At 37.9% G+C, this 21,610-nt stretch overlaps 1 protein-coding gene across 1 annotated transcript in view; it reads left to right on the plus strand.

The window, feature by feature from the left end:
- Positions 1 to 2,338: 2,338 nt before the first annotated feature.
- Positions 2,339 to 21,610, plus strand: part of CHM (CHM Rab escort protein) — a 57,997-nt gene continuing 38,725 nt past the window's right edge. Inside the window, exons 1-3 of the mRNA XM_038184003.2 lie at positions 2,339 to 2,471; positions 13,791 to 13,857; positions 20,984 to 21,056. Of these exons, the coding sequence (XP_038039931.2) occupies positions 2,423 to 2,471; positions 13,791 to 13,857; positions 20,984 to 21,056 (189 nt within the window). The 5' untranslated portion in view covers positions 2,339 to 2,422. The remainder of the gene's footprint in view (positions 2,472 to 13,790; positions 13,858 to 20,983; positions 21,057 to 21,610) is intronic.

Genomic DNA, 21,610 nt, shown 5'->3' on the forward strand with positions numbered 1-21,610 from the left:
AATTAAAATAAATAAATAATCATAGTGTGAAGTATTTGCTTTTTGCGTTTAGAGAAGGAAATATTTGATCTGAGAGCAGATTTTGAGATATCTACAAACTCCATAGTATAGAATACTGATTATTCTTGCTTTTTTTTTCTATGGCCTTGGGCTTCAGTGTTTCTATTTAGAAAAATAAAAACTCATAGTTTATGATTTTTTTGATAAGATTACTGTATTTCCAAAAAGCATTTTGGTAAAGTTAGACATTAACTACACAGACTTTAAAATAAGTAAGGTAGCTGTATAAGTAAGTGAAAATCCAAAATAAAAGTTAGGAAGCAAAAATCCAGGTTTTTATAAGGTAGACATTTTGCTTGAAAGCAAAGCAGGAAAAGTTGCTTACAGGAAAAATATTTAGAACTACTAAATGTAGTATCTTAAACTGATCATCACTTTGCAATATAGGATTGTGAATTATTTCATTAAACAGAAACACCTTTAATACAAATGGTTAAAGAATAAATTTAGTCTGGTCAGCGTGCATTCTTGAATGCGTTTGGCGACTAATTGATGAGGCCTAGTTTTATAAAATATAGGGAAATTCTGCAATCAGACCACAGGATGTGCAGTTTAATTATGTTGGTGTGCATTTCTATTTGTTTCTAATGTAGAGGATCTATTGGTAAAATGAATGCCCATTTTGTGGTCTGTTATGCAGAAAATGTTTAATCCAGTGTTTGATTTACTCTGTTAAATCTTCTTTATTGAATGTGCTTATTCATCCATGCAGAATTGGGTATGCTGCTTTCTGTTACTATGACATTGCAATTAAATAGCTAAAGAGAAAAACATGGTAAGACATTTTCTCAAGGTCCGTGAAATTCTCATAAAAATTATTCATACTTACATATTTTACTTTTACGTTTGTTGATATTAAAATGGAAGGCGCAGGAAAATATTGCTGTGTTTTGTGAGCTGACAAACCTTGCAGTTAAATATCCTGAATAATCCATTTTGTCAAATAAATAGTACTAAGAAGAATTTCTGGTCCAGTGGATAATGATTGTCATCATGAAATAGGATCGTACTGATTGCATCTTATGAATGAAGCTAACAGGAATTCACAGAACCAAACAACAGCATTGTGGTGGAATAAATACTTAAACGCTTGAGAAACAGTAAGACATTGACAGAGAAATAACTCAGTTCTAGTGCAGTCCTAGAATTACACTAAACAATAAAAAAAGGTTTTCACAATGAAATTATATTTTCATGAGTATTCCTTCTCAGTAAGGAAAGGATGTGAAAGGAGAATTTGTCTTATCTGAACTAACCAATACAGTGATGCTTTGTGCTACTACTCCAGACATCGAGGTCGGGATGATACAACACTGCAAGAGTTCTGGGGCTAAATATCTTTGTAACAGGTTAAAAGGTGGACATGGCAGCCCCGTTAACAGACTTGGACTACAGAAGCTGCAAAATTGATTTTTTCTTTAACATTTGTGTGGGACAGTTGAAAGCATAAATACAAGGAATATATGTTTTGAACTTACTGCTTTCACATCTGAATCCATAACTACTAATTTCCTCTGTTATATATTAGCATTGTAATGTGGTTCAAATATTTAAATATGTATGTATATTATGTATTTATATTTGTTCTTGTGTTGTTGAAATGCACTGCTGGAACGTTTTCTGTCCTGTGCTGTGGGGTACGTCTGGCAGCACCACAGCGTGCGGGGGGCTCTGGTTTCCATTAGCCGCTTCATGCCCTTCTCCCTATTCTTTCCCTATGCAAACAAGGAGCTTGTAATAAGGTGTTAACAGGCTGCTAGCTGGTTTATTGTTATTATTGATTTAAGGTGCTAAGACTTGAATATAATCATACACAGTGAATAATAGGAAGAGATTAGTTTAAACCCATGGAAGTCATTAAGTGCAAAATTAAAACTTTCTAGAAATTTCCAGTGGGTGGACATAGCTATTCCATGCCAGGTCAGTGTGCTTATGTTGTTCATCTACTTGTGTTTTTTTGTTTTATTTTTTGAAGTATGTCTTTTTATTTTTGGTATTCTGTGTCACAAAATACTCCTGTATCCTTCGACCCCATCTCCCCTTCCTTTCCTCCCAAGGGGACGGGAGAGGGAAAGCGACACCGAACGCCTCAGAGGGAAAGAAAAAAGTTAACATTTTTATTGGGAAAACTGTTAAAATGGGCTGAGGAAAACGGAAAGGTTTCCGAATGCAGCCCAACGCCTAACGTGGCTGTTAGGTGACAAGGCTCCCCCAGGGCCGGCTGCCACACACACACCCCGCGTCACGGGGCCCGGCAGGACTACAGCTACCGGCGGTCCCCGCGCGCCGCAGCCGGAAGCCCCCGCCGGGCGGCGGCCTCCGCTTCCCGCTGCGGGGGGCACGTGAGGGCGCCGCTCCCAAGATGGCGGACAACCTGCCGGCGGAGTTTGACGTGGTGGTGGTGGGCACCGGTACGGGCCGCGCGGCGGGGCCGGGCAGGGGCAGGGCCAGGCGGGGGGTGCCCGGGGTGTGGGGGAGCTCGGGGCCGCCCTCCTGCCGGCCTGGGGGCTGCCAGCGGCTCTGAGGGGCGTCCTGTTGGGGGTATTTCTCGTTAAAGCGTGTTGCTCAATATCCAGTAAACAGTGAGGGAGCATCACGGTGTGACCGGGACCTCTGTGAAGCGGCTCCCGCCCCGTTACAGCGCGTCCTGATGGGCACCTGCAGCGCCTCACCGAAACGTACCACAACACTGTAGCGACAGTTAAAATATTACATCAAAATATTACACCAAAATACATTTTAAAATCATAACTAAAGATTAAGAGGTCCCCTCTGCATGCGTACTCCTCTTCTGTGGAGCAGTAGCCTTACCTGATGTTTTCCTGGATGTTCAGATATGTGAATGTTTTGAGTGTAAGGGAAGAATAGCGAAGAATGAATGGCTAAAACACCAAACCAAAAGAGTGAAATATTAACAATTGCCTATCTGGTGTGATTTAGGACGTTGTTTTGGTGTTTATTGCCATGTAAAAGGTACCTATGCAATGATGTAGCAAATTAAAGGAAACTCAGAGCTTCATAAAATTATGACCAATGTTGGGTTCGTTGGGTATTCCAGCTCCTGAGGAAACCAGAAGGTGAATAGTAATAGTAACCGTCTAGCTACTAAGCAAGCTAGTGAAGGTGTTGTATCTCTGATAGAACTATAATTTACCTAGACAAGATTTCATCCTTCATGATCCCTATGAAAAAGTAAAAAGCCCCTGCCACAGTTTTCTTCTGGAGACTTCATAATTTTTGTTCCAGGCAGAGCATAGTCCCATTTGCTCTGGCAGCCCCAGTGCTGAGGGGCGGCGCAGTGCAGGTGAGCTGAGTGGCTCTGGCAGCAGCACCTGTGGCCGTGTGCTGGCTTTCAGGTCCCCCGTGTGTGACACTGTGCGATAGTGGGCTGCTCCTGCTGTGGGCATCCCTTGTTATATCAGATCTTTGATGCTGGGGGAGAAAATCCTTTGAGCTAAACTCTTCATCAGAGATGTTGCCGTATTTGGTGGTGCCGCTGAGGATTTGTGTTAGAGGATGCCTTTTTCAGACGTTTGCCCACCCGTAGGAGGAGTCCTGCTAGAACTAATTGGAAGATTTTCAGAATTCTGCATTTCAGGAATTATTTTGACTTTTCTTTGCATTTCTTTTCACTAAAAACATACGTAAATGATGGCCAACAGTGCTGATTGTCTGTATTAAATTGCCCACATGGGATGTCAGTCAAAGTAGAACTTTCATCTTCTGGAACTGACTTCTGAAGGAATAGCTTAAAGTCCTCAGAGCTCTCTTTTTGAATCCAATAGCCAGTGCTGAGTGTACACGTGGATATTTAATTGTCACACTGTAATGCTGGTGTTAAGTGCACAGTAGTAATTGCATTCTTTTCTGCATGCGTGGCCTTTGTCTGGTTTTATAATTTGTGCATTTGTTAATTTTAGTAATTAGATTGAGTGGTATTATTGAATTTGAATTTGTTTTTATTTCAGAGTCATTTAACTGTTTCCTTGGAGTGAAACCAGAAACCTCACTCAGAATTTTTGTCATCAGTGGTGCATTTAATGCTTAGGTTCAATTACTTTATCAATATTTCTATGGTAAAAGCAAATTCACTTATTGAAGAGACTACTTTTCTTTAACTCAGAGAGAGCAATGTCTTGCACAGCCAACTGTAGAACAAGCTGATGTGTAGTACAGGAATACCCTGGTGGGTTCAGCAGCAAAAGTTTCATTCCTATGGTGGAGCTTACATCCGTGGTTCTTAAGAAAATTAGATTATCACATGGCATAAACTGGCGGGCACATCTTGAGGTTTTCCATGACAACACAAGAACTAAAGCTGTTATGACATTCTTTTGTTCTGCCCCCCCCCTCCCCTTTTTTTTTGTAGTGTTAAAGCTTTATTTTACTTTACTTCATTTCATTTTATTTTTTCCCTCTCGTTAAGGCTCTCATATCCCTATTTCCCTATTCCTGATTGTATGATTATAGTATTCTGCTCGAGCTATCCAATAACCAAATAGAAATGGCTTTGTTGGGTGATTTTCTGCCAAAGCAGATAAGGCATCATCAATCTTCAAAGTTGTTCTAGTATTTTGGAAATTTATACTCAGTGATTTTTATTTTTCTTAAGGTCTGTAATGTCCTGTTTTTGACAGCTGATGTTGGAAGTGCTTGCTTGAGGACTTCAGACTGGGCAATAGTGATGTAGGAACGTGATATTGCCAACCTTTTGTGGGGCCAACTTTTAAATGAGAGCAGGCATTTTAAGGGTACATCTCAGAGGAGGGAATGTCACGAGTTGTATGATAAGTATGTTAAAAAAACACCCATTTGAGAGAATGACACAGATCTAGAAGTCAGTGGAAGGGTTTTTGTATTTAAGTAATTGTCAAAAGGGAAAACTCATAGGCAGAACATTGAGCACTGTTGAAGTCATGGCAGAAGTCACTGTAAATGCTAAGATTTGCAACGTGGCTGCTGCAAACAGCCATAACTGAAATATTTATTTAAGTGGGACTGATGAGGATGCAGGGTCACCCTTACCTTTGAATTGTTTCAGTTGATTGGGTTATATTCAGTCGTAACTTCTTAAACTTGACTCTGATCCCACAGGAGGCCTGTATTAACTGCTGTTGAAGTTATAAAATAAAAGGTATTACTCTTTAAGAGGCAGGTGTATTCACAAGTTTGCCAGTAATTCTAATTTTTTTTCCTAAAAAGGAGTTATTCTTTATAAAAGCAGTCACAGTAAATTTTCTAGTTCTATGCAATTTTCTTTCCATTCTGGTTTTCAGTGGTTATAAATAACACATGAAATGACTTTCAAGGTAGAAAGCAGGAATCCATTTTGAAATATTCTATAAAATGAAGAGTGATTTATGGTTTCATATGATTTTGGCTGAAAGCACTCGGGCTTTGCCAGGTCATCAAAGTCCTGTCAGGAGAATCTATTATTTATTGTTCGATATGCTGGGAGTGGTGTAAGTACTTTATGTTTATCTTATGTAAGTATAGTGTTAGGAAAAATCACTTCCAGATACTAAGACAATTTTAAAAATACATCATGAAAAACTGACCTAAATACTATAATGTGAGTGATGAAGTTAGCTTTAGAGAATGATTAAAAAAAAAAAAAAAGTTTGAAAAGTGAATTATTCCTAATGCTTTTATGGATGCAGGGTATTTTCAGGATGTGACCAAAATGTTTTCTAACACATTCTGGGTTGAGATTTTGGTTATTTTACTTTATATATGCGCAGTCTTTATTTCACATCAGCACCTACTTAGAGTTGTGCAGCAGAAACTAAAAGGAAAGCCCGCTGAAGATAGATGTTTTTAATGCCCGTGGTCATTGTGGACTAATACAGTGGCACAGACTTGTAAAGTTAATGTTTCTGAGGAGGAAATAGGCCCGTTTTATTATTATTGTTTGCAAATAAGGCATTACCCGTCCGTGTAAGCGTCAAACAAAATGAACACTGGCATAGTGTTCTCATTTCCACTTCTCTTTTTTTTTTTAAACATACCTTTATCTTCTTACCAACTTATTTTTTTTAACCAGACTAAAATTGAGTTGTTTTTTTTTTTCTGGCACGCTTTCTATTCTGAATGTTCTTGTGGAGCAGAGTGGCTGTGACAGCCTTCTTAGAGACTTGGACTCCCACTGAAATCTCACATGGGATTCTTTCCCAGATACTGTGAAATGTCCCTTGCTGCTCTTGTGAGAAAACTCATTATTTTGTGAATCTTCTACTGTCCTTTCCAGCCTGTAACTTTTTCAGATTATATTGCTGATCTTAGAAAGGTATGAATCAGGAGTAATCAAAAAGAATCAGAAGTAATCGAGAACATTTTTTTCTGTCTCCAATAGCAAATGTCATTCTCCTCGCTTTGTGACTATTCTCCAGTCCTTCCCAAAGAACCCAGGTTTTTCAAGTCACTGGTGCACTGGGGTTGCCTTAAAACCAAGCAAAGCATTTTGTGATAGTCTTTGTGGGTGCACAGGTAACTATATGGAGTAGTTGCTAATTTAGGAAAATAAACTTTTCACTTTTCAAGTTACCTTTTATGAAGAGAGCAAGGAGAGTGGGCTTTCTTCCTGCAGAGAGGTAGAAAAGGAAGGGAAAGATGAAGGTAGTAGAAGACTAGGATAAAAATAGAAGTTTTAACATCTGTCTTACTATGCTTATCTTTTAATGTATGCGTTTTGCTTTTTTATATATATACACATATATATTTAATCCACTGCTTTTGGCTGTAAACTAAAGATTAGACTCACCTGTAGTGTCTGCTATAAAATCTACTTACAGTTTAACACAATTTTATTTTTTTCTCTAAGACATAAGGCTTCTGGGTTTCACCTGTGTTCTTTGATACTGCCCCTCGCAGTGTCCACGGCACGCTGGGCGATGAGCAGCAGGGCTCCGAGGGGTGCAGTGGATGGTCCATCTGGCCGGCAGCTGGGCGCCAGCCGTGTTTCCCTGGGCTCGGTCCGAGGGCCAGTCCCACCCAACACATTTATCAGTGGTCTGAGGGCAGGAGTGCAGCGCATCCTCAGCACATTTGCCGATCCCAGGAGGTGCTGTTGTTGGGTTCAGGGATCTTGGTAGGCTCCTTCCAACCAAACTGTTCTAATTCTTAATAGATTTGGTTTAAGGGGAGTATGTATACATCCTGATGTGCTTATCTGTATCTTAATGCTTATATCAAAGCACACAGATTTGGTATTTCTCCAAAAATTCTCCTTCTGTTGGAAGTAAACCTCTAATTGTGAAAAAGAGAGCTGCTGTTCTGTTCAAGTGAACAGTTTGTCACCTCGCAGTAATCTGTTTTCACCTGTAGTTCAAAAACTGGTCTGCCAGATTGCATCATAGTTTTTTAATCTATTACCTTGATTGTGTTTCTTAGACATCCCATGACAGAGTGTAGAATAAGAAACTTTTTACTTGAGGCTCCTTACTTGACCAGTTATCATTGCTTATTTGTCTTAGTGGGCTGGCGTTTCTGTGACATTACTATTTGCTGTGATGAAAAAACATTTTCTGATGTTACTCTGCAATACGGACATACAATAAAATTAATCAAAACTATTATTAATTTCAATTAGCTGGCTTTAACTTTAAAAAATATTGCATGCAATAAGTAGCTTAACTTTGCCAGAAAATTTAAAAGTTCCATTTAAAACATTGCATGAAAATTCAGTGAGCTTCTTCACAATCAGCTGCTCATCTCTTAGAAGTTCACATACAAACAGAATTTATTGCAGTTGGTCAACTGTCTGACTCCAGAAGATTGTTTTGAAATTGTCTCTGCCCCAGCATTTTGAATATATTTCCCTTCAGCATTTGATATTATGAAAAAGCCACTTGTGATTTATTTAGTAGATACAGTGAAGCAAATTAAACATTTAAACCTTTTCAAAAGGAAGCTTGTGTAATTCTGTAAAAGCTTACCAGCTGGATGACTGGAAAAAAGTTTTCAATAAAAAACTCCGGAACTGAGATGCTTCCACGTACATGCAGCTGTTTATAAACTGCTTGGGGCAGTGAATTTATCCATTTAAAGTCACTTGAAGACACAGAGCTTCTCTGCAGCGTTATGTAGAGCTGCTAATCCTAAGAGACAAATGTGTAATCCTGAAAATTAGGTTTTGATTACACAGAGGTGAATTATTGCTGCCAGCTTATTTTGTAGAGTTTTTAAAATCAACTTTCTCTTAAAACTGGAGAAAGGAGCTTTCTAGTTCAGCAGTCAGTTCTAATTTTCGTTTTGCTGTGTTGAAGAATAGAATTGATATCATAACTGTATGTATAGCTAGGCCTTTATTTTGTATTCGCTTACAAAACATATCATTCATGGAAATGAAAGTGTAGCTGAGTTTTTCCATAGACAAGGTCCAAAAACTTGTAATAGAGACTATCTTGATCAGAGGTTGCTGGAAGCAAACGGATGTAGGCTTCAAGGTCAGCTTGCAACAGCCACATCAGTAAGATTTATTGAGATTAATCTGCCTCTGAGGTATCCAAGAAGGTTATACTAGGCATCGTGGCTAGACAGCTGGCAGTGAAAACTAGCGCTGTGAAAAGTGGACTTTATTCTTCATCATAAGCTTGTCATGGACCTAGTGTTTATATTGTCTGCTTTCTGGATTACTTTATTCTGGTGCTGCAACTGTTTCTGACAGAGTCCTGCAATCTCTTGCTGCAGTTTTCAGCGCAACGTGCAAATACCTGGAGAACCAGAAAAATGTGTAGGGCCAACTTCAGTTTGTGCGTGCTGAAGTGAGCTGTGTTACTGTGCTTGTTAGTTAATCAGAGCCAGCTTGGTACAGTTCTGGCTGCTTGCATTTTTTCCCCAGTGTCCTTCTAACAAGATGGAAGAAGTCCAAGCACAGAAGGGCAAGTATATAGTCAGCAGTCAGCTTGGACCAATGCAGGAAAGGCTTAGAAGTTGGTTTGGTTTGATTTCGCATTTGTATTTCAGTGAGGCAGTGTCACCGACCCACGTGAGTGTATCGTCTGGATAGGTGGTGAGATGTACCTACGGAGTTCTCCCTGTCAGAACACGTTAGTGACACAGAGATCACTGATGAGTAAAATCCCTATTTTTTTTTTTACTTATTTTTGTGTCTGACTGCAGATGTAATGTCCTCCTGCTTTAGGGAAATCTTAAACATTGTTTCCTTGAGAAAGCTGGAGAGGCTAACTTCCCGGTGCTGCAGCTGAGAAATGGGGTGAGTAAGTGGAGAGAGAAGGCAACGACATTAAGAAACTATGATCTGGGTTTCAACTGGTACTAAGCAGTTGTCCTTCAGGAAGGAAACCTCTCTTTTTCCTGGTGAGAAAAAAGCAGAACAGGACTGTTTAACAAATATTAAATGAGTCACAGGACTGTTTATGCAAATATTTCAAGTGTAATCATTCTAAAATATGAAACAGCCAGGAAGCACAGAATGCCTTAATGCATCTCGATAACAAGCAGTGCTATTTCTGTATTGATTCTGCCTGAAATATGAAGAACTTCTGAGTCAGCATATTAAATTTATACTCTAAAGAATTGTGTGGACTCCTTATTTCTCCAAATAAGTCCCTCTTATTCTGCCAGATGTTTATGTATAAAATACTGAGGTCTGGATCTGTTGCTGCTTGCTTGTCGTTGGATCATGCAATTACTCTTCAGACTTCTTATTTCATGCTAGTACCGCCAGACAGCTAAAAATTACTGGGATTTGGAACCTTATTTGAGAAAGTATTCTTTTGTAGTAGCCCTTTTTATTTCAGGTAAAATAACATGAAATGTGTGCTGTGTGTCACAGTAACTAATATGCCTAGTAGTGTAGTAGGAAAGTACTGGTTACTATTAATTATACCTGAGGGCAGATTTCTCTGACCCAGTAATTTGATTACTGATTTGATTGCAGTACAATTTATTTATTTTTATTTTTAATCTGAAAGGAAATGTAGGTTCTCGTTTAGATCTTGCTGGGTTTTGATGCAAGTTGTTGGATGCAAATCATTACTCAGCTATCTGTTCAAAAACATTAGGCATCATGAGTGGCACAGGTTTTAACACCACGTCCTTCATCCCTTAAGCTAGCAAAACCAGAAGCTGAGTGTTCCCCAAGAGGGGTGAATGGCAGGAAGTGTTAAAAGTAGTCTTCTGTGAGCAAAACCAGCTCAGAGATACCCAGCTTTATTTACTCACTGGGCGTAAGTGAAACTTGAGAATCATTGCTAGGGATATAGCCTCTTTCCTGCAGTCACTTGAATCTTGTAATAAATTGTTACATTAAAACCGAGCCAGGAACAAGAAATTTGTAGTTTGCTCTCCCCTGTAAGTTGGGCATTTCAAAATATTAATGTAATTCAGCTTAAAGTTCGTGGAGAATCAAAGTTCAGAACAAGAAACCATTTCCAGATGAGAACAACTATTTTTCTGTGATTGAATAAGCTGAATGGAGCCCATTTTGCTCAGCCATGTGAGCATCCTGTTGGAGACAGTTTGGCTTCATGTGCCATAAAGAAACAAATCTCTGCCATTTCTCTGAGGAGGCTTTCCCAAGAGTAGTTATTTTCCCTGAGTAGAGAGGGACTGTGTGTAACTGTGCTATAATGGTCTGCTTACTGGAGCCTTCTTCCTGGAAGAGAGCTTTTGTGAAGTAACCCTCATACAGTCCTGACCGCGTGTAGCAGGAACTTGCGTTTGACAAAGCTCCCTGATTTCCGTGGAGCTTTATTTCTGTTAGAGAATAGGATTCAGAAACTGGTGCCCAAGGCACAGGCTGAACTTCTTCGTTTTACTGAGGTTTTGTCACGTAAGAATAAATGGTGTCTTGCTCCATCACATTGTTCTAAGAGCCTCTCCAAAAGCTAAAATGCATGGGCTTTGCCTTTCCTATACTTTCTCATTCTGTTGCCAGTGGGTACTCAGGAGGCCCCAGTATCTTAGAAGCAAAGTGTTGGTGAAGAAAATTGATGCCAGCTTTCAAGAGCGAGGAAGCTAATTCAGGGAACAATTTCATCCAAGGTTAATGGAAGAACAGACCTCCAACACAGTATCAATTGGATCAAGCTTAAAGCAATCAGTTATGCCCTAGTAGCTATAACTCCAGTCCTGGTCAGCCAGGCAGCACTTGGTGATGTTTTACAACACTTTCTCAGTGGCTTTTATCAATAAGGAAGGAGAAACAAGTTTTTCAATTCCATTGAGTAATATTCTCCGTGCCCAAATGAGGGGAGGAAAACCTTTCCAGAAGCTACAAACAAAACACGAGTAGTGGATTCTGTTCCAGGTAGTTAACAGGTGGAGAGAAATTAAATGTGTTACATATATATGTAGAAACGCTTTTGGAGGGCAGCTGAATGTAGAGGTGCTTTTCCATAATACAGCTTTGTGCCTGAAGGGTCTTGTGACAGCCCTGAAGTGTGTGCTACAGTTAAATGTTTTCTCCTTGTTTGTTTGTTCAGAATAGCCTGTATATTGAATTCTTAATTTAAAATAATTCATTTTTGGTGTCTTTATCAAGGCACTTCATAGGTCTCTGCAATTATTGATGTAGGTTCTCTTCACTCAAAAGTTACTTAGGCTTACTGTTCGTACTCCTCTCCGAAATGACGTGCAGTTTAAGTAGAGTGTAGCACAAGCACCTTGTGCTGTACAGGTTATGTTGGGATTAGCTTGTAGTGCTGGAAGGGTCTTCAGTTCAGCGGTGAATCTGTATATTCAGTTTGTAAAGTGAATCTGTGTTGTCAAAGGATGACGTGTTCTAAATACAAGTAATAAACCGAGTGTGCTGATTTCGAAATCTTGGTGTTGCATTTGGCACTTTGGGCTTCCTAAAGTGGCATAGGTGTCAAACAGCGTGTGCTGCAGGTATTGCTTCTGAAACCAGGCCGTCAGAACAGCGTCACTGCAAGTGCATCGGTTCAGAGTAGCAAAACTGCATCCCACCATTGTGAAGGCATTGTTCATCTGTCAGACTTTTATGTTGTAAAGCCAATGTCCCAGGAACCGATGCAGCTCAACTGTTTGTTCCTCTTTCTTCCTCCAGAGCTTAATGCCATGAGAAGACTTGCTGTGGAAGATCAGCAATGCAAAGTGTTGTTATTTTTGTCAGTTTTATCAGTTCAGAAAGAGTTTTTTGTTTTGTTTTGTTTTTTTCCCCCCATTGTTTTTAATCCATCAGAATAGTGTTAAAAATAAAAAATTTCAGGGAAGTTTTAGCCATTTTCCCGGTAACTTTGCCTTGCATGTCTTCAACCTCCTTCTTGGTATCAGTGCAAGCATTGGTACTTCTGCACGGAACGCCATCATGGCACAGGCCTGTTGAAATCCAGCTATTTACTTGGCAGGAGAGCCAGGAATGGCCAAAGATTAGGAGTAGGGGCGTGAACCTTTTTATTTGGATGGTCATGGTTGCCTTTGCTGGCTTAAAGAGTTCGTGAAACTATGGTCTGGTCTATCTAAGTCCTGCTAGATGTTTTCTAGACCACTTTTGAGGTTCTAGAATCAACAAAGACTAGCTCAACCATTTAAAATGGTTTAAACCTCTCTGTGAGGGTGTTACATTGTACATTGTGCTTAAGTCTAACAGCTTCTCACTCCATAGACCAGTAAGAATAGACGTTAACATATTGCATTGTGTGTTTTAAATGAATCATCAGATAGGCAGCGTGCTGGCCTTTCATTCTTTGGTGAAGGCACTGGTCTTTTTTTCTGGAGAGAGAGATGACTGCAGGCCTGAATTTCTCATCAAGATGTTGTTCGGCACGCAGCTCGCTGAAGTTGGTTGTGCCCTGCCACCGCGGCTGCTCCCACTTGCAGTTCTGCCTCGCATCGCTTGTACAGCTGCTTCGGGGGCTGCGCTTTAAATCAGATCATTTCTTCCACTTATTTTTAATCTCATTCCCTTAATTGAATACATACCGTAAGTGTCTCCTAATACTAGTCCTGCAGAATGTTAATCACTTTTACTGAATTACATGTTTAAACAGCCAATAGATCATTTAAAAAGAGGTTTTAGATAGGGAGCTATACTTCTGCTTTGAATGTAGTTACAAGTCCAAGTTATCTAACTGCATCGAAATATCTAGTGAAGGGGGATAGAAGTTAGAAAACAGTCTAGTTTATTTATTAAACGTCCAGTTTAACCACCACACCATGCCATTCCAGGTGGGATTGCTAGTGGAAAATTATCATTTGACATTTTCTTTATTTTACTACTTTTCTGAGTGTAGTGAAAACAGATTTTCTAGAGCGTAACTGTGTGACACGGGAGGCCTTGATAGAGATAGCACTTTAAGGATGGCCATCTGACATTCACTCTGTCCCTAACACTACCCCTTTGAAATGGGACACAATTACATTAAAGGGGGGACAGAATTACATTAAAATTTTGGTATCATTATGCTGGCAGGTGCTCAATCTGCTTATGGCAACAAGACATCTCAAGATGAAATTGGTAACAAGCTTTAACTCTGAGGTGGTAGTGTTTGTAAGTGATATGTGCCTACCATTATTAAAAATAAAAAGTAAAAAGTAAAATTTGTGTTCAGTAGGGTGATGTTAATAGGCAAGATGTTAATGAACGCAAAAGTATTCATTATTTTAGTTGCATAAGAGTATTAAAAAAAATTCAGTGACTCACTAAATTATTTTTGAATTGCCATTGCTGACTAATTTATACTTTTATTTAATTTTTTAATGTATCTTAACATACTAAGATCTAAAAATTGAATGTGTCGTTTCAGGTTTGCCTGAGTCTATTATTGCAGCAGCATGTGCCAGAAGCGGCCAGAGAGTTCTTCATGTAGATTCGTAAGTTACTCCAATAGTTTTCCTTTTTCAGAGGTAAACTGGTTAGAAGTGTATCTGTGTCTAGGTCAGCGTGTCCTTCAGGACTTGTGTTTTGTGTTCACCTGGTGTTAAAATTACTAAAAATTAAAATAATAATGTTAAACAATTTTCTGCACTTCAGATAAGCTGTGGTAAATATCTGTGCGTGCGGCCAAAGTGGATAATTGGTAACGTTTGACCTGAAGTGGAAAAAAATCTTACATGTTTAACTGTAAAATCCTAACTATTAATAACCAGTAAAAGCCTCATTGTTAGTTGTGTGCCAAAAATGACAAGGTTGTCATAGTGTTTCATTTCTACGTCATTCTTGAGTTCTTGCCTTATCCCATCACAATGGGATAATGCACAGTGAGGCAGTACTTGATGCTCCATATTTAATGTAATTGATGATTCAGCTGAAAGAAAGCTCTCAGGATGGTAATAATTGTAAAGAAAATATGCATCGACCTCATAGCTCTTGCATATTCTAGCATTTCACTGTTCTGCCATAGTAACAAATGCTGAGATGCAAGTCAAGAAGATCTTACAGAAGTAATTCTAAAGACATCACATGTAGCATACAAGCGTATGTTAGTTTTGAACATTTTGGTACTGTAATTCTTAAAATTAGCTCTAAGATTACTTACAAAATGTTAAAAACCTTAGTTTACAGTAAGGAGATGTCAAAGGTTGTTTGGACTTTAAGCTTAATCTGTATATTAACAGTAGACCACTTTGTTTTTGTTAAATGACCAGTTCTTTTATTTCAATTTCCATATTAATTGGTTATCGAAGTTTGTAGTAATAGTTAGCCACTGGAACTTCTTTTTCTTTTATCTCCGAATGTTTTTAGCCAGGATGAAGAACTTCTTTTTTTTAAAAAAAAAAAAAACAAAAAAAAACAAACAGCAACAAAAAAAACACCTCACAGAAGGAGGCAATTAGGACTGTGGAATTTAGTTTATTACTGTTTGTTTATTACTTAAACATGTTCATTTACATTCACATGTGATCTTCTTCTTTTTATGATGGGAGTGAAGGCTTCTACATTTGATTCCTTTCTCCTGTGGAGTTACTGTCCAACTCTTACGCAAGCCATGAGCTTTTTGGGTCAGAAGAAGGTGTTCTTAACAAAGGTGGTTTTCACTCATAGGAGTAGTTACTACTGTAGTTGGTGCATCTGCTCACCTAATGATGGTCAAGAATCCACGTCTTGGCAAAAATATACACAGTTTTGTACTGTACAACCTCCCATAAGTAGGGAAGCATTTTGAGCCATTTGCTTTTCATGTTTGAGTAAGCTGGTACTCTTGGAAAAATAAAAAAATACAGAAAACCACAACTGATGCCATTTGAATTTCAAGTGAAAAACTGGACCTCTGGCAAGCTTTCTAAGACTTCATTTGAATTACAACATTTTAATTTTATCTACTATATGTCTAGTTTAATAAATCATTTATAGGTAAATTTTCAGGTTTAATTTCACTGAGATAACAGTATAATGGAAAGTTGATGAACAAAAAAAGGTTGTTTATATTCAGAATATCACTTTCTATAATATCGCAGGCTACATTGTTCCCATCTTGCAGGATCATCAGTTTAAATTGTTTTCAAACCAGAAGAAAATAAGATCTGGGGTTTCTGAAATATTTGTTTGTGTTAGGTGTACTACTTGGAATAATTTCTGTCTCATGTACTCTACAAAGGTCTGAGTTAGGTTAAGTACAAGGTTTAGAAAACATATATGAATAAAGTCTTTGTTTACAGTTTGCTTGCATTCGTTACCTTGTATAGATCATTTTATTACTTTTAATCTCCAGCCTTGTTTGCGTTTATCATAATATACTGCATAGGTGATTATGGTAGATAGTTTTGAAGTGGCCTATTATAAAATACTAAGTTCTAAGTTTGATTTATAAACACTGTCCAAGCATTGCCATCAACGGTAGCTAATCTTATTCAAAATAGTCACTTCACTGCAGTGTTGCCATAAATTCCTGTAGACGGATTTTAAACTAAAGTTAGCTTCTGCCAAATAGTAATTGAAGGAGCTCTATTTCTCTGTGCCAGCTATCTGTCTCAATAAACGTAAAATCTGTGGTTCTTTTTAGAGAGCTACATTTACTGTAGATATTAATGAGCTGTTGACATGTGAAATTTCAAGGATAGATATTAAGTGATTTAGAGAAGTAATTTGCAATTTAAAATGCGGAGATTGGCACCTATTTTAAACTCAAAGTTGCTGAAGGAAGGCAGATCAAGACTAAAAGTTGGTTACTTCAAGTGAATGTACCTCCCACAGTAATTGTTCGTATGCATAGGATTTTCTCCTGGTGGTTTGCTATCTCTTCCAATTTTGGTCCTTTGCCTATTTTCCTCTATACAAATATAATTGTATAGTGGTTTGGTTATTGAGGATGGGGGATTAGAGGTGAGGCACGTTTAGCTACATTTTGTATTTAATTTTCAGCATCTAGAATATAACATATGTAGATTGTAAACTTGCTCTGGATGTCATTCTTTGCTGACTTATCTTTCCACGTAGAATTTAACTGGAAGACAAAGGAGAACTGTCAAGATGCAGGATTTTAACTTCTCCCTTGTGCTCAGTTTGCTCTGTCTACTTCTTCAGTCTTTCTCTTGTTTTTTGACCTCTTTGTATACGGAGTACTGAAATGTTCCTTCCAAAATTGTTTTATCTGAGCATTGAAAAACATCACTATATCTGTGTAGTATGTTCCACTTCATGCTATGGCTGTCTCATTTTCTCACAACTTGTAAAATCCATAATGTAACACAACTCAGGTCTTCACATTGCCATAGCTGTATAAGCGCAGCAAGCAGAGAGGGGAAAGGTTGCTTCTCAAAGCAAGTCAATTTTTCCAAGGAAAAAAAAGATGAATTATTCAACTTTCAGAAAGGACTACTAGGCAAAAAATTCTTAATTCAGGTTAATCCTTTTTTTGGAAAAGCTGTTGTTAGGTTTGTTTAGGATGTGAAATTATAGCGAGGTGCTACAGTGTAAAACTGTCTCAACTGGTATAATTACCCTTGCTATTTTTGCTACCTTAGGATGTAATGTAATTAATGTACTATGGGGGGCTACCATCATCCCCTTCTGTTGAGCTGGAGGATCTCAAGCTATGTTTTGGTTAACTGTTTCTCTTGAAATCCGTGGAAACTTTTCATGCTCCAAAACACAGTTACTAGGGCAGAATGGGAATTTCAAATAAGTATCTGTGTTCTCAATAGGTAGCACATGAAACTTTATGGGTTTGAAGCAGAGGTCATTTTGTTTTCAGACCCTTAAAATCGATGTGGCAGTAACTTCCTGTGCAAAAGACAGCTCCTCTGATGGCAGGAGACTCCTTTCTGAAAGATCAAATGTAGGACAGACAGATAGAGGCAGCTCTTGGGAGCGATCATGAGGCATCAGCAGCTTTTTTTCAGACATGACCAGTTTTGACTGTTACACCATGGCTGTAGGGACATAGCATTCAGAGGGGCAGTCTTCTTCACAGGCACAGTCCAGGAAATACCTTTTCTGCTCTTACTCATGTTTTACTTGTGTAATTCATGCTTTTGAAAGTCCTGGGTTTCTGAAATTGCAATCTTCAAAAAGTACCATTAGGTATTCTCTTGGTTCAGGTTCCAAGAATGTTAAGTAGATGGAAATAATTTTTAGTTCCAGGCAGGGAATGTACTAATTTTCTACAAGTACTAATGCTTTCAAAGTACTTGTAGAAAAAAAAATGGTTTTAATAACTGAGGAAAAAAAAATCACAAACTAATGTAGGAGAAGTGAGAATTAAGCTTCTTGTAGAGGTACTGCAGCTACATTTCCAAAACTTAGCAAAATAGCATAAGCAATTCTGACATTACCTCTAAAATACAGATTCCTGATTTGAAAAATCGGAACTAAAAGGTGAGTATTTTAATCTATATGAAGTGATAAAGGAGATGTGAACAACTAGTATTAAGGAAATGATTTATGCTACATAAAGAAAACTTGCATTATCTAACTTGACAGAAAAAAAATTCTAACTGTATTGTTATTTCTTCAAAATGTGTTTTCACAGAATTCTGTTTGCAATGTTTCATGCTCTTATCTAGAGGATAATTAGTTATAACCCTAAGAAAAAGAAAATCTGTCTTTGTAGTCAGCTAATATAGCAAGAGAAGGGAGATATTTAGTGATGTTGGGACAATATTTTAGCTTTAATTAGGCTTTGATCTTGGCTATTACTTTAAAGATTTCCTTGTTTTAGCCCATCTTTGGGTAATTATAACAAAAATACCAGTTTACAAATGAGTCCAAATTGTAAAACCCTAAGTCAATTCTTTTCTTTCTACTTCAAAACTTTTCCAAAAAAAACTTTACTCATTATCACAATAATTATGCCTTGTCTACCTTCTTACTGTGGCGTTTTCAGATGGGAAAATTAAGCAATCCTGATTCATCATGTAATGTAGGGTGAGATAATTAAAATTCCGACGAAAAAAAATCTGAAAGTTGATGCTTCCAGAGAAGATTAATATTGGGGGTTGTGTACCGTAACTTGGGAATGGTGCTCAGATGCCAGAAGAGAGGCAAGACAGCTGTGATTCATTTTTCGTTTGAGAAAGACCATACCATCTTCTCAGAACTGATTGAGCTTCAGAACAGAATTATGTGGTGCTTTGTTGAAAAGATTGATTCACATCAGTGGTGGTTAAAAAGGAAAGCAGTTTCAAAGGAAAATCCACCTGATGAACAGAGGAATGTTTACATCAAAGGTGTCTGGCAGCTCACAAACAAACTTTCATAACTTTCTATGAAAATAACATATCAGTTTCTCTTACTGAAAGTTTTAATTCTAAATGTGCTTGAATTTTTATTGGTATAGTTTCAAGAAACGCAGTCCTAATTTTAGGCAGGTGTTTTCTGCGGTTTCTGTGATCAATGGCCTTGCTTGTTCTGACAGCCAGATTGTATTCCATATTCAAGGAAACTTGGAGCTAAGCAGCAGATTCCCTGAAAAATAAATCTTTGTGGCTGTGGGTTTTTTGGAAGTCCCGGAAGCAACAGATAATATATGGGTATTGAACTTGTTATTCAGTGGAATCTCAAGAAAGAGGAAGAAATTGACCTGCGCTATTGACAGTTAAAACAAAGCTGACATTATCAGGGCAAACAACAGCAAGTTGCTGTTACGCAGACTGAAATCTGGCGGAATCAGGCATGTCGTAATAACGTTTAATCTTCCTCACTTTGTAATCAAAATGATACCAAACAAACTTCTTAAGCCTTGCCCCACATCATTCACATAAAGAGGTAAGTACGAACTCATTTCTATAGATGATTAGAATTTCTGGTTGGTAACAGATCTGCAAATGAAGCTGTTGTTCTTGGAATAACCAAACTGCAGGATAAACAGCTCGGGTATCCATAAAGTACAGACCGAGTCCTCCCCGTTCATGGCCTTAAACAGTTGAAGCCATCCTTATCCAGTGAATGCTGCATTTTGTTGTCTTTTCAAAAGATGTCCTATTTATGTTCTTCACTATTGCCTTGCAGTGGCTGAAAGACTTTTTTAGGTCAGTTTCTAGTCAGGAACAATTAGGCATTGTTTAGCAGACATCTGTCTTTCATATGCTAAGTAAGCAACATAGCATAGAGCATCACCCTCTGGTGCTGTAAGGGGGCTGACACTCTTAATGAAGTCTTTGTCGGTACAGATAAGCCTTGTCAAAAACATCCCCATCTTAAACAGCAGAATCAACCCCAAATTTAAGTTTTCATTTTTATTGTACTTATTTCTACAATCCAGAAATGGAGGTGCTTGTGATAAGATTCTAAGTTTGTTGGGTTTACCAGTCTGCGTTAACATGTAAAATACAAAACTACCTTCCTTCCTAAATGTTCCTTTTTAGCATATGCAGTAACACTAGATGGCCATTCAGGAGGGCATTTTTGGTACCCTGCACTCTCCTGAAGTGCCAGCAACAGTGCCAGAGAACAGAGGGAAATCCTAAAGTGACCGTTTTATTTTGTAAGAACTATTGATTTTATCAAATGCAGTTGCTCCAATTGCAATTTTTCCCATTTAAGTTGTTAAATATTTAAGATCTGATATGCACAGTAACAGAAGTTAATTCATCCAGATGGCCAATGTTTAGAGAAATACTGGTAGAAAAAAAAGTTAAAAGGGCGTGTAGAAACTATCTGATCAACAGCAGAACTATTGATTTCCTTTGATTTAAAGCAGGTAAACCAATATTTTCAAGGCAGAAGGTGATATATATAAACTGAAAAATAGTCAAGGAGATAGGATCATTTTCTACAAATCAGTTCCTTTGGCTCCACCTACAGTATATGCAGCTTAATGATGATTTTGCCAGAGAATCTTAACAGTCTATTGTAATCTGTTCTGTAGAAGAACAGTAGATAAACAATAGAGTGAACTTTCTGTTACTTGACATAATGGGTAAGGGAGATGTGAGTTCTACTGTCTGCACCCAAGATGAATTTACTTAACCTTTTTGCCCATCCACCTCAGGAACTACTGTTAGTTTAGAGGTGGCATGCGGTGCTATTGTGTTAGCTTTCAAATCAGCTTCAATCAGAAGCTGTATGGCTGGCTTCGTGTGTCAAAGCTGGTAAGTCCTGCAAGAACTTGAAACTGTTGAGTGTAGAACCTTAACTGGCTTTTCTGAGGGCAAAATTGAAACTGGCAGACTAGTTAGTTTGACTCCACATTAAGTAAAGATGACCACAGTGCTGTACATATTTGAGTTAGAGTTGGCCAAAAAAGCAGTATTATCTATATTTTTATTTACTTGCAGCATCCTGTGTGCTTTTCTCAGCATTATTTAATTTACCATCTGAATAATCGGATACTGGACTACGGTTTATTTGATCAGAGATTAATAGAATGAGTGAAAATGGAAATTTTACATCTAGTCAAGGATTTTGAAATATTATACCAACTTGTGTACATTGCACCTGTAAAATCTGTCATCAAAAATATTTTGAATGTCTCAAAACTTGGTTGTTTGTCTTTTCCTTTAAATCTGAAAAGGCTGTGTATTCTGTCTGTCAATTTTCACTGTTGTTTTTTCTTTGCAGGAGAAATTACTATGGTGGAAACTGGGCCAGTTTTAGCTTTTCAGGATTGTTGTCCTGGATTAAAGAAAATCAGGTAAAAATTTCTCAGATTACTTATTTTAATGTTTTTTAGTGTTCAATCCCAGTTGTTTGCATAATTTATTATAAAACAGATTATCACAGTGTTCTTTCTCTTTGGTAATTTTACAAATCCAGTAAGTTTCTACTTACCACCTTTCCTGGTTAAAACTCATCTGTATGGCCTATTATACTAAGACTGATACACCTGATTATACTATTATACTAAGACTGAATTACCATCTGAGACCAAACAGTCTAGTGCTGCGTTGGACATTTGAGGTTCTTGAATTTCTGTAGAAGCAACTGTACTTTAGTTTTGATTCCTTTCTGAGCACCTTCTGCAAATTTCCTACACTGATGTTTCAACACCCTTTGGTTTTCTTTTGTGCTTTCAGCTGGTTCTGTGTAACTGTAAGAAAGGCAGTTACTGGATCCTTGCAATGAAATGTTCTGTAACCAGGACAGAAAGATGAATCTTGATAGTGTAGTTTTCAATTACCAAAGTTTGTCTAATTCATGACAGTCTACTAGAAATCTTTTGAAGATGGTATTTATTTAGGAGAGTGA

Source organism: Anas platyrhynchos, chromosome 10 (genome assembly GCF_047663525.1).
Source record: "Anas platyrhynchos isolate ZD024472 breed Pekin duck chromosome 10, IASCAAS_PekinDuck_T2T, whole genome shotgun sequence".
Classification (NCBI taxonomy): Eukaryota; Metazoa; Chordata; class Aves; order Anseriformes; family Anatidae; genus Anas; species Anas platyrhynchos.